The sequence below is a fragment of the Myxine glutinosa genome, chromosome 7, assembly GCF_964187855.1.
Source record: "Myxine glutinosa chromosome 7, kmMyxGlut1.1, whole genome shotgun sequence".
Classification (NCBI taxonomy): domain Eukaryota; kingdom Metazoa; phylum Chordata; class Myxini; order Myxiniformes; family Myxinidae; genus Myxine; species Myxine glutinosa.
In genome coordinates, this window is record NC_136267.1 from 11,813,240 (window position 1) to 11,825,981 (window position 12,742).

Consider the following 12,742-nt stretch of genomic DNA (forward strand, 5'->3'; position numbering starts at 1 on the left):
GGATGCGGATCCACATACCTGCCAGTATAGTGAGGACAAAAAAGAAATTTGAAAGTATTTGGTCGGCCCGATGTGAAATTTTGGGATTGTGAAGGGTGGATTGCGCTTTGGACCTGACCAACCGGTAGTTACCTGCACTTGAGGTGAGTGTTTTGAGGAGTACTGTCCCAGGCTTCAGGACTTGCTTTGGAAATTGGGGACATGTAATTTGGAGTTGGGAGGTGGGTGAGAGTGATGACACGGCCGGTGAGGGGATGGAATGGGGACCACACAGTGTCTTGTGGGTGGCGTATGTTTTTGTGTTGTGGTTATGTGTTTTGATGTGGTCGTGAGAGTGGAAACTGGAGAGGGAGTGATGATTAGTGGAAATAATGAGGGGCGATTATTGTATTGTGGAAATGGAATTGTGTAATGTGACTCAATGTGAACTGGGGGATTTCACATGTAGCAGGCCATGGCAAGCCTTGTAACACCTTTTGCACCATCTATTGAATTGTGCTGAATTGTGCTGAGTTGTGTGGAGAATTGAATGGCAGCAGGGGAGGAAGTGTGTTTTGGGGTCCTGTGGGTGGGGAAGGTGTGTGTGTCTGCAGGTACAGATCAAGCTCTGAGTAGCGATGCTTGCGGCCCCACTCTGCGGCAATTACCCCTGGCAGCCAGTGGTGACTGGAAATTGGAGCTCGTCGGTGGAGGGTCTGGTTGGGCGCCGCGGGGTGAGGAAGTCCCCCGGTGACCCGTGTTGCTGCGCGGAAGCAGGAGGCAAGGTAGCCTGGTGTGTGTGGAGACCCTCACCAGTGAGGTAACGGCGGAAAGGGGCTGTTGGGCTGCCATGGGCCAAGAGGTCAAGGGGGGGGGGGGGGGGAATGAACTTGTAAGTCAGTTGACTTGTTTTTGGGACTGCGGGCACCACAGCCTGAAGTGCCCCCACCATCTTTTTGTGCGGTACCTCCCCGCTGCCGAGTTGAGGAATGCACACACATGTATATGACATCAATGCCATGGTCCTGCAGGGGGGTGTATTTAGAAGAGCTTTGTTGATTTTTTAAATGCCTTGATGAGTTATGGAGTGAGAATGAGTGGTTATGGGGTTTGTGTTGTATGAATGTGGGTGAAATCCACCGAGCCATGTCACTCACCTGCAACATCTGGACAGGGCCCGTGGAAATTTATGGGGTGCATTTGGGATGGCCCCGCAGGTAAGGTTGTGTCTTGTGGCATCCACCGGGGGACACGGTCTGTAGACCGGGGTATTTAAAAATGTTTTGTAGAGTTTTTGGAATTTTCTGGTTAAGGTTAAGTTTTGTGGTTAAGTTAGTGTTGCGTGTTGTTTGTTTCCTCCACCACAGGAGCGATGGAAGACCGATCAATATACATATTTGATTGCATGGCTGTTAAGGGGTTTATAATTTTAAGGAAGTGTAGGTAGGTAGTCCGACTCACTTCCCACAGCCCTTCCTAATTTATTTCATAGGTTAATTAAGTGTGTGACAGTAAGTGTTAAGAATGGAATGGTAGCGCCTGCGGTGAACCTTGCAGGAGCTACGGTTCCAGGGGGGTGGGAGGGCTGTGCTATGTCTGGGTGTGGAGCAAAATCTAGAGCTAGGTAGATCTGTATAGGTAGGTATTCGACTGTCGTGATAGGGAATCTACCTGTAATAAGTTCTTCATGTTTAGGCGTTTGTCGGGGTAAGATGTATGATTGTGGATCTACCAGGAGATTCGTGTGATAGTTAGATCGGGATTAAAAGATAAAGCCCCTGTGAGTCTCACCTAGTAGTCAAACCTTTGTCCATTATGGCACTGCAAACCATATAAACACTTAGTTAGGTCCCTAGCGCAACATTAAATAATTCCTCCCCCTGACATGACTTTGGAAGAGAATAGACGGGAAATCGGGCTGGAACACAGCCACAATCGGCCGCCACCATTTACACCTCCACAAGGCCTACCAATCTCGGATAGCACGTGCTATGAAGAAGAGGCAGGAGTAGAGAGAGCGGCAGTGACGCAGTGGGTGTGCCCCTGGGCGAGCCGGCGAGCCGGGGGAGGCTCTGATAGGCAGAGGGGTGCGCCAATGTGACGTCATCGGCCAGGGATATTATTGAGGGTTGGACACCATTTTCGGCAGTACAGTTGAGTTGAGTTGGCTGCCAGGCGAGTCCCGGTGTGAGTTGAGATCAGAGCAGAGCCCTGACTTGAGTCAGGAGATCGAGAGCAGTTCGGAGGTGCGCTGAACCAAGTTGAGAAGAGTTCCGCAGAAGAGTTGGTTCGAAGGAGTTCACAGCTTGAGAGAATCCCGGTGCGATCCCGAGTTGGCTTGTGAGCAGGGTCCTGGCCCGGGTTGAGTTGGCTGTCGTGTGGAAGATCGCCGTCGAGGTGGTTGGAGCTCGCTCCTTTTTGCTGGGTGGATTCGCGCTTGCCTGCTGTGGGACCTAGTGGTGCTTGGTGCTCGGTGCTCGGGGCTTCGGAGCTTGGAGCGGGACCTCGGGTGCAGCGGCGAGGGCGTTGGCTCGGGCCTTGCGGGGCATGCGAGGCGGACAGAGGATTCGTCCAGGCCAAGAAGAGGACGATGAGACAGATAAGCCGCATCCGCATACATTTTGACGCAAAGGACGTGTTTATTTTCCTTCATTCAGATTCCCTCGTATTGTGTTTGATATCTGTTGTGTGTGGGATCCCGATTTAGCTGTATTATTTTATTACCGGCGCGTGCTTTTTCACTGGCTTGTTTTTATTTAATAAATCCTTATATTATTTTCTGTATATATATCTGAACGCAGTTTTCCTGGGTGTTTGATTTTAATAGCTAAGGCTGCGGGGCTTTCGGCGTTCCCCTCCATCCTGCGCACTTTGATTTGGAATCCGCTATTGAGTTTTAGCCTCGGGAGTTTACAGCCTCGTAATCGGCATCCGCAACTTTGATGTTAATCGCAGTTGCACGACAGTATTCTTTACATAGCTTTCAACGGCGGGTTTGACTGTTTCAACCGCCTCAGCTATTGATTTTGGTTCTGAGGGTGGTAAATTAAAAATCCTTATTTTAATATGTACCTTAAATGCTCCATCACAGTCCTTAATCGTGTACCCCAACAACTTTATGTGTTTTTTATTTATTTAAGACGAGTAGGAAAGCTCCTCTTCAAGACAGTCTTATCACAAACGCGACAATATTTTGTTTCTCGTTCGGGTGGAGCTACCATATGTAAAAGTTTGAGTGTGTGTTTGCATGATTTAAGATGTCTTTTACGTTCACTTTTATAATCACGTTTACAAACATTACAATACCATGTTTTTGGTTTTTCTTGTTCAAGTGGAGCCATCATCTGTGAAAGTTTGGCTTTGTGTTTGTTGGATTGAAGGTGTTGTTTATAATTGTTTTTATAATCATGATCACAAACATTACAATATGTTGTGACCTGCTTTTTATTTGTCTTGATATTGTTCATTTTAAATGAGAGAAAGTTCTTTAAACTAAAAATCACATTTTTTTTCCACAACGTAAAATGAATAAAAATTCAAATGTTGGTGTAAATGTCCACCCCAATGTGTTAAATAAGTTATGACAAATCTTATCATGATTGTTTCCGCTCAATTATTTTTAAACCAGTAAAATCTTCAAGATTACATTTATGATTATGTTCATGTAATAACTGAAATAATAAATATTGCATATTTAGGAAAAAAATTTATATTTAGTGCTTCAACCTTATATTTACCATGTTTTTCATCGTATAGGTTTAATAATATTTTAAAATCGGTAATTAACGCTTGTTCTAAATGAGAAATATCATCCAATTTCTTTTTTTTTTTTTCTTCTTTTTTTTTGTATACAAGATCGAGGCTCGTGAAAGAGCATGATTCTTGGTTAATGTTACATTTATTAGATTAATATTACCATAATGTTTAGTATATTTTAATTATTTTAGAAACACGGTGACATGAGTTTTCGTGATATTGGAATATTTTATAACCTCGTCTTCATGGTCAATCAAAAGTCTATATGCTTTAAACTTTTCATTCAGATCGTTATGAACCTTTTCTGGTATTTTACAATATTGTTTACCTTGATATTGAGTAATACATTTTTGAAAATGAGAAACTTTATTGTAAATATTTTTCCCTATTATATTTACTCTTATAATCAGTAAAAGTCATATTAATGTTAAAACTTAATTGTTGGTTATTACACCGCAAACATGTTTTAATATTTGTGTTAGTTATTTCAAAATCAGATAAGTTTTGATTTTTACAAAATGTACAAGTAATATTAGCGATAGATTTAATTTCATATACAGACTTGGCATTTAATATGGAATATTTTTTTTGTGGGGGTGAACTTACTTTTCAAGATGTCTTAGAACCAAAAGTTCATTGGAATTATGTTGAAATTATTCTAGATTTTGTTAATGTGACCTTTAAAAGAAACAAAAACCACATTTGACATTTCGAAACAAATAAATTGATCCTTGAAAGTGATGTAAACTAATATCGAACTCAATTCATGGACAGTACTGTGTTAAAATTCTGTATGTTTTCCAGAAGTATCTCTTTATTTTGCACATTAGCCAAAATTTTTTTTAACAAAAACAAAACTTAACTTACGACTGGGATTACGGACAGTAAAATTACAGTTCAGTATTTCATGTAACCCCCACGAGCATTCAGGAGAGCACGTACATGTTAAGGCATGCTGTTCACGAGATTTGCCAAGGTTTGGACAGGAATCGCTTGCCATGCAGTGACAATAGCCTGCTGCAACTCACGCACAGAGGTCGGCTGCTGGTCCAAGTAGTCGATTTGACGCGTTAATTCTGCCCACAAGTTCTCTATCGGATTCATATCCGGGGACATGGCAGGCCACTCCATATGCTCTACACCACGGTCAGCAAGAAAGTGTTGGATCATGCGAGCACGATGACGCCGTGCATTGTCATCTTGGAAGACAAAGTTTCCTCGAAAGGCTGCACGAGCAAATGGAAGCAATGTTTCTTCCAGAATGACCCTGTGCTTGAAATGGTTCAGGTTTCCATTCAGAACAACCAGGTCAGTTTTGCCCCCTGCATGAAAAGCAGCCCAAACGGTCACCCCACCACCTCCAGCTTGGACTCTTGGCACTATACAATGTTTGTTGTAGGCTTCATGCACTTGTCTGCGCACTCGGACGCGGCCATCTTGACGATAGACCAGAAATCTAGACTCGTCACTGAAGATCACGTGATTCCAGTGTCCTGGCTGCCATTGACGGTGCTCTCTGGCCCACTGCAATCGGCGCTGGCGGTGTTGTCTGGTCAGGCGTGGCTTTCTCAGGGGACGCCTGGCACGATAGCCTGCTTGAACCAGTCATTGGTTGACTAGCCTTCTGGATACAGGCACATTTGTCAGTTGCTGCCACTCAGTCCTAAGCCGATTAGCTGACTTGGTACGGCCATTGCGGACTAACCGGTGCAGCTGGCGATCATCCCTCCTTGTGGTTCTGCGGGGACGTCCTGGCCTCGGTATTAGAGTAGGGACACCCCTCTGAGCATTTCGTTTCAGGATCTTTGACACCTGACCTTGAGTGATGCCATACTGCCGAACAATAGCACGCTGTTTCATGCCGTAATTTCGTAAAGCCACCACTCCATGACAAACAGCATTGTTGAGTTGACGGACCATCTCCAGAGGAAGCAGCAATAACTTTTGGAGACGTGCAGCAGTTGTTTTCCACTAATACAGAACGCAACAACCCTTGTATACCCGACTGTGAAGCCAATCGTCAAATGCACCTGTCCGTACATTTTACCACGCCACCTGTGATATAATCCTGTTGTTGACTTCTTGCTGCGACAGACAATCAGTGACATGGTTCTTTTAACAAATAAATCACCAAAGTGTAAAAGAAACTCACCAGATTGATATACTGAGTTAAGAAAGTAAACCCAAGTCAAGAAACAAAAAATATTCCATATTAAATGCCAAGTCTGTAAAATGTATATATTCCACAATTTTGACCTTATTATTTCTTTAACAATATCTAAAAACTCATTTATAATAGATACTTTCTTTTTAAAGATTGGATTATGTGTATTCATCGGTGATAATGGTTCAGCTAAAATTGATTTATATTCATGTATAAATGTAGAACATTTTATCCTGATTAATATTCTGTAATGTTTGTTCAATATTTGCAATATTTGTTTTAATATCAACTGATGTTTCATTATAAGTTGCAATTAAATCTTTTATCCTATTTAATTTTTCATGAAGTACATCAAATTCCATGTTAAATTTATGAATTATTTCATTATTAATGTTAATAATATCTATTTTTTCATTTAAGTTATTCATTTGTATTTATAATTCTCATCCTGTTAAATAAAAAAATTCAATATTTTTATTTATTTAATTTTTGTGTGAAAATCGGAAATTTTGGGAAATTTGGGAAATTTTAGAAAATTCGAGAAAATCATGAAAATGTGAAAATAAATAATTAATTGGTCACTTCCTGTTTGTGGTGAATCACTTCCTGTTTTGGGTTGAGCTAGTTTCGGTTTGGGGACAAGGGGGATATGGGGAATGTGGTCTGAGCTGGGGGTGGTCTAGAACTCTCCTTTTATATCTACTACTGGGGCGGGGTATATAGGATAAACAAGATGGACACAACTAGGACTATCAGAAAATAAATCGGGGAAATTGAAGGACGTGGATTTGGGGTGAATTAACGGGAGTAGAAAAGATCAATGTTTTGGATGGGGGGAGATAAGAAATGGTGGTCAACAGCTGTTTAGAAGACCTGGAGGGAGGAGAGAGATTGAAGAAAGTGAGTGAGTTTGTAGCATAGGCCGAAAAAGAGGAATGAAAGAGTGAAGGTGAGCAAATAGTCTTGATTGTGGAAGTTTCACCAGACTAGGGTTGCTGGCAGATCTTGTGCATCCTGCAGGAATATTTGGGGACCAGAGCACAGACAGAGCAGGGGGAGCAAGGCTGGAGAGGAGTCGGTAGAAGACAGAAAGACCATCTACCTGCCTGCGGTGAGAGAGTGAAAGGCTCTCAGAATCAGCTTCATCGCGGGAGATTCTAATGATTCTGAACGCTTTCGTTTCTACAATGTGAAGCGGAGCTAGTTGTGAGGCAGGAGCACCAGCCCAGGGGGGAGAGCAGTATTCCATTGAGCTGCAGATGAAAGCTTTGCATGTGGTGAGGAGCAAAGAAGTGCCAAGGAAGGACTTCGCACGACGGAGGATGCCCAGTCGGCGACTGGTTTTGGATGCCAGCTTGGAAATGTGGTTTTCCCAGGAAAGATCTTGGCAGATAATGAGACCCAAATGCTTGAGTGACAGAACTTCTTGGAGAGGATTGTTGAGAAAGTCGATGGGAGGATTTTCCAGACGATGTATTCGGAGAGACATAGTGAGAGTGTAATATTTGTCAAGATTGAAAGACATGTTTAGAGGGGTCAATATATGGTTGAACCCCCAAAAAATTGATACAAAAGGTTTTTCAATGGATTCTGGTACCATTGGGCATGCTAAATAACATACTAAAAATCTAGTAACATCTGACTTCCGGAAAGGGGTCATTTTCAAGATGGCGTCCAAGATGGCCACCGGGAGCTTAGAATGGCCATATCTCAATTATTATTCAACCTAGAAAGGTGGTTTTGGTGTCTAACCCTAGGTTTTAGGGCCCAAGGAATCCAATTGAATCAATAAAATTACCATCAGTTCATTATTTCTTGACAAGTCCAAGATGGCATCCCAAGGTGACATCCTGATCCACTAAAATGGCTCTGTCGAATAGTAGTCAACCTAGGGAGATTTTTTCAGTGTGTATACCTAAGTTTAAGGCACCCAGGAAATCATCAAAATTACTTAAATAAGCACAAAGTAATCAGGTAATCCAGTAAGCCAGGTTTACCAGCCCATTAGGCATTTGTTGTCTTATACAGTTAGTCGCTATTCATCGTCATCCTCCGACTCACCAGATAATGAACCAAATGTGTGTTTCAGATTGGAGATAAGAGTGTAATGTGTCTGCACCACTGCCACCTGTGACTCCAGTCTACAGTATTCAGTGATCATTACAGACAAAGGTTTGCACAAAGCTTGAGAGGTTATGGCAAGGGACAGACTGTTTTATATTGGGGAGGGGGGGGGCGAAAAATCTGACAAACAATTTATTTTCATCTCAAAAGGAATACGTATATTATTTGGTACATGTATGCATAAACAAAATCCATATTATCAGCCTTCAAAATGACATTCAGTTGAAACTTAAGGCAATCTGTCACAAATTTCTGGAGTCTCGTGGATACCGAAAAGTATAGAGGGGTCAATTTATGGTTGAACCCCACAAAAAATTGATACAAAAGGTTTTTCAATGGATTCTGGTACCATTGGGCATGCTAAAGAAGATTGTGACAATCCACATAACAAGTTTCTTCCAGAGGAGTCGGAGGATGACGATGAATAGCGACTAACTGTATAAGACAACAAATGCCTAATGGGCTGGTAAACCTGGCTTACTGGATTACCTGATTACTTTGTGCTTATTTCAGTAATTTTGATGATTTCCTGGGTGCCTTAAACCGAGGTATACACACTGAAAAAATCTCTCTAGGGTGACTACTATTCGACAGAGCCATTTTAGTGGATCAGGATGTCACCTTGGGATGCCATCTTGGACTTGTCAATAAATAATTAACTGATGGTAATTTTGTTGATTCAATTGGATTCCTTGGGCCCTAAAACCTAGGGTTAGACACCAAAACCACCTTTCTAGGTTGAATAATAATTGAGATATGGCCATTTTAAGCTCCCGGCGGCCATCTTGGACGCCATCTTGAAAATGACCCCTTTCCGGAAGTCAGGTGTGACTAGATTTTTAGTATGTTAATTAGCATGCCCAATGGTACCAGAATCCATTGAAAAACCTTTTGTATCAATTTTTTGGGGGTTAGGTGAGTTTTTTTCGTATATTGACCCGACTCGTTCCACTTGTTTGACCAGTCTCTGATTTTGTCCAGGACTGCAGAGAGAGAGGAGGTTGCAGACTGCCGATCTGAGGGATGAGGTATGGAATTGTAGAGAGTGGAGTCATTAGCAAAGAGATAGAGAGGATTTTCCAGAGAGTCGGAGAGATCATTTATGAAGACCAGAAACAGCACAGGGCCCAGAACACTACCGTGAGGAACACCAGCCTGAACAGGGAGGGGAGATGAGAGAAATCCATTCAGGGCCACATGTTGACTGTGACCAAAGAGGAAGTCCGCAAACCATGCGTGGAGACTTCCATGGATACCATAGGAGGAGAGTTTGGTGAGCAGAGCGGGGTGCCAGACCATATCAAATTCACGAGATATGTCGAGGAAGACAGCTCTGATTTCCTGTTTGGCATTGAGTACCTCCATCTAATGTTGAGACAGAAGAAGCAGCATATCCAGAGTAGAGTGACCTGGTCTGAATCCAAATTCATGATCCAAGATCAAGCCATTGGAGAAGAGGAAGCATTTGATATCCAAAGCGATGATGGATTCCATGACTTTGCTGATTATTGGGAGCAGGCTGATTGGTCTCTAGTTGCAATTATCTGTTTTAGCATCTTTTGTGTAAAGCGGTGATGTTGGCTGATTTCCAAGCATATGGCAGATGACCTTGAGCAAAAGAGAGGGTGAAGAGAACGGCAGAGCAGGATTTTAGGACCCGTGGGCTGATGCCATCTGGTCCAGTTGCAGAATCAGAGTTGAGGTTTGACAGAAACTTCTCCACCTTCTCGGGAGAGAAGGAGACAGAGTCCAGTAGCAGCTGCGTATGACTGGGTACGGTGGGTACAGAGAGAGATGGGTTTGGGACACAATATTTTGAGGCAAACACAGAGGTGAGGCATTCGGCTTTGTCAGGTGATGTGTCGACTGTGTAGCCATTTGAGGTAAGGGAGGGGAGGGGGGGAGGTGGGGGGGGGGGGGGACAAACACCAGAAACAGATTTGACCAGATGCCACCAGGATTTGGAAGAGGGAGACAGGTTTGAGAGTTCAGTCTTGAGAGGAGAGAGAAAGTGTTTGCTGGCTCTCCTGAGGGTAGACACACCCTTATTCCGAGCTCAGTGAAAGGAACGGATTACCTTCAGTTGGATTTGCCTTCCAAGAGGCAAACGCAAGTTGTTTCAGGACAACTGCCTCACCACAAGATTCAGTGTGCCACGGACGGGAGGAAGGGTAAGACAACTGAAGACGAGATGGGATAAATCTGTGCATGAGAGAGAGCAGTTTACTTTGGAAGAATTCCCAGGAAGAGTTGATGTCAGAGGCAGTGGAGATGGGAGACCAGTCCAGATGATTGATGGTTGCTTGAAGAACGTGTCAGTCAGCCTGAGTGAAATGCCAGATTCGTTGATGGGTCACAAAGGGTATGACAACGGAAGATGAGATTGGTTGGTAGGAAGAGGGAGAGTTTTGTCATTACCCTCGTCTGAAAAGAGGGTATTGCATTTGAGTCCGTTTGATTGTTACTTTTGGTTTCCCATAAAAATAATTTGATTTTTTTTTTTTTCACAAGTATGTTGATTACTCTGGTTTGTGTGTCTGTGTGTTTGTTTGTCTGTCCGCTCACTTATACTTACCTACAGGTCACAAATTTAAGCCGATCTTCACAAAACTTCACCAAACGGTAGAGTTCGTGGTCCAATTTTTTTTTTTGAGGGTATTTTGAGGTCAAAAGGCCAACATAGGCTAAAGGTCAATCACTTTTATCAAATTTCTAAAATCCTCAATTTCCATCCGATTGACTTGAAATCTGATTAAGATTTACATATCAGCTAACTGAATTCAACTACCAACTATTTTTCAGATCAACATTGGCCAAAATTCAACATAGGCCAAAGGTCAACCACTGTTTTCAAATTTCCAAAATCCTCAATTTTCATCCGATTGACATGAAATTTGAATGGGTTTTACATATCAGCTAACTGAATTCAACCTCCACCTATTTTTGAGATCAACATAGGCCAAAAGGTCAACATAGGTCAAAAAGTTAAAATAGGCCAAAAGGTCAACAACCTTTTCAAATCACTAAAATCCTCAATTTTCAACCGATTGACTTGGAATTTGGAGATAATTTTCATATTAGCAAACTGAATTCAACCAACAACTATTTATGAGATCGACATAGGCCAAAAGGTCAACATACACGAAAGGTCAACCACTTTTTTTCAAATATCTTAAATCCTCAATTTTCATCCAATTGACTTGAAATTTGAATGGGAATTTCATATCAGCTAACTGAATTCAACTACCAACTATTTTTGAGATCAGCATAGACCAAAAGGTCAACATAGGCCAAAGGTCAAAAACCATTTCAAATTTCTAAAATCCTCAATTTTCATCCGATTGACTTGAAAATTGAATGGGATTTACATATCAGCTAACTGAATTCAACCAACAACTATTTTTGAGGTCAACATAGGTCACAAGGTCAACATTGCCCAAATTTATTAAATTGTCAATTTTCATCTGATTAACTTTAACTTAAACTTTGACGACGATTTGCATATCAGGTCTCTGAATTCAACCACTAATTATTTTTGAGGTAAAAATGATGCTCTACTGAGTGCTATTCTTCTTTGTTCTGTTTTGCCAAATGTCGCTCTGAGTGATTTTTCATCTATCTATCTGTTTGTCTGTTTGTCCGCACAGACTAAATTTGATTTTCTCTGCAATAGTTGGTCCGATTGGTAGGAATTTTTTTTTTTACCATAGGTGCACCTACTCACTGTAGAATATTGTAATGATAATTATAACGTCATAGGTCACGTGGTATGCGCGCCATCTTGGTAAAACCCAAAAAAATTGCACCTCTATATCTCCGAAAGTGTTGAATAGAAAAAATTGAGACATGGCTCATTGTAAAGAACTCTCCATGGGAAAAAAAAATATTAATGATGATGTCATAGGTTCCTCCATTATGACGTCATAATTCCTCAAGTACAAAACTTCATCTGATCAAGATGAAATTTCTTGAGCGTCATTTGTGGATAAATTGGTGGAGAAAAAAAAATGATGATGTCATCGGTCATGTGGTTCGGCCGCCATATTGGTTTTGACACAAAAGCCTTAAAAGCCACTAAAAACATGTCCTGGTGAGGGTCTGCAATCTGATTGTTCTTTCTTGTTGCCTTTGTTAGAGGCTATAAAATGAAGTGTGAAGAGTTGCATGCTGGTTGTGCACTGATCCTTTCTGTTTGCACTTACCACTCTGCATTTACTGCTCTTTGTGTTTGCATTTGTCACTATTTGTGTTCGCAATAAGTGCAAATATAAAGTGCTACACTCTTGCTGTTTCCTTTGTGTTCACACGTACAACTCCTTCCATTTGCACATGGTGCTCCTTCCCTTTGTGTTGGGCAAATATTTATATTTATTTGCATGAAGTGTGTGTGCTTCTATGCCACTGTCACAATGTGTTTTGGATTCACCTTCAAATTTGTCAAGATTGATGTCTTTGATATTGGCCACAGCTAAACCGAACATGGAGTCCTTGGCCCCGTCCAGACGAATGTAGCTCCTTTCATCATAACTTCCCTGCAGGTTCATGTAAACGTACACGGCACCTCCGATCTCGTCTTTACGCTCAAAATACTGTGGAGCTCCCACTACCAGGTCTTGCCATCTGTAGAGTTCAAAACAAAGCATCTCTTAGACAAGTCTTCAACACTGTCATAATAATAATCCCAACATACGTGGGGTCAACAGGCATACAGTGCCCTGC

The 12,742-nt window shown here is 41.9% G+C and overlaps 1 protein-coding gene across 1 annotated transcript in view; it reads right to left on the reverse strand.

Annotated features, from left to right (window-relative positions):
* LOC137430982 (integrin alpha-6) overlaps positions 1-12,742 on the reverse strand; it is a 446,593-nt gene that overhangs the window by 149,509 nt on the left and 284,342 nt on the right. The window contains exon 7 of the mRNA XM_078781278.1: positions 12,450-12,643. Coding sequence (XP_078637404.1) covers positions 12,450-12,643 — 194 coding nt within the window. The remainder of the gene's footprint in view (positions 1-12,449; positions 12,644-12,742) is intronic.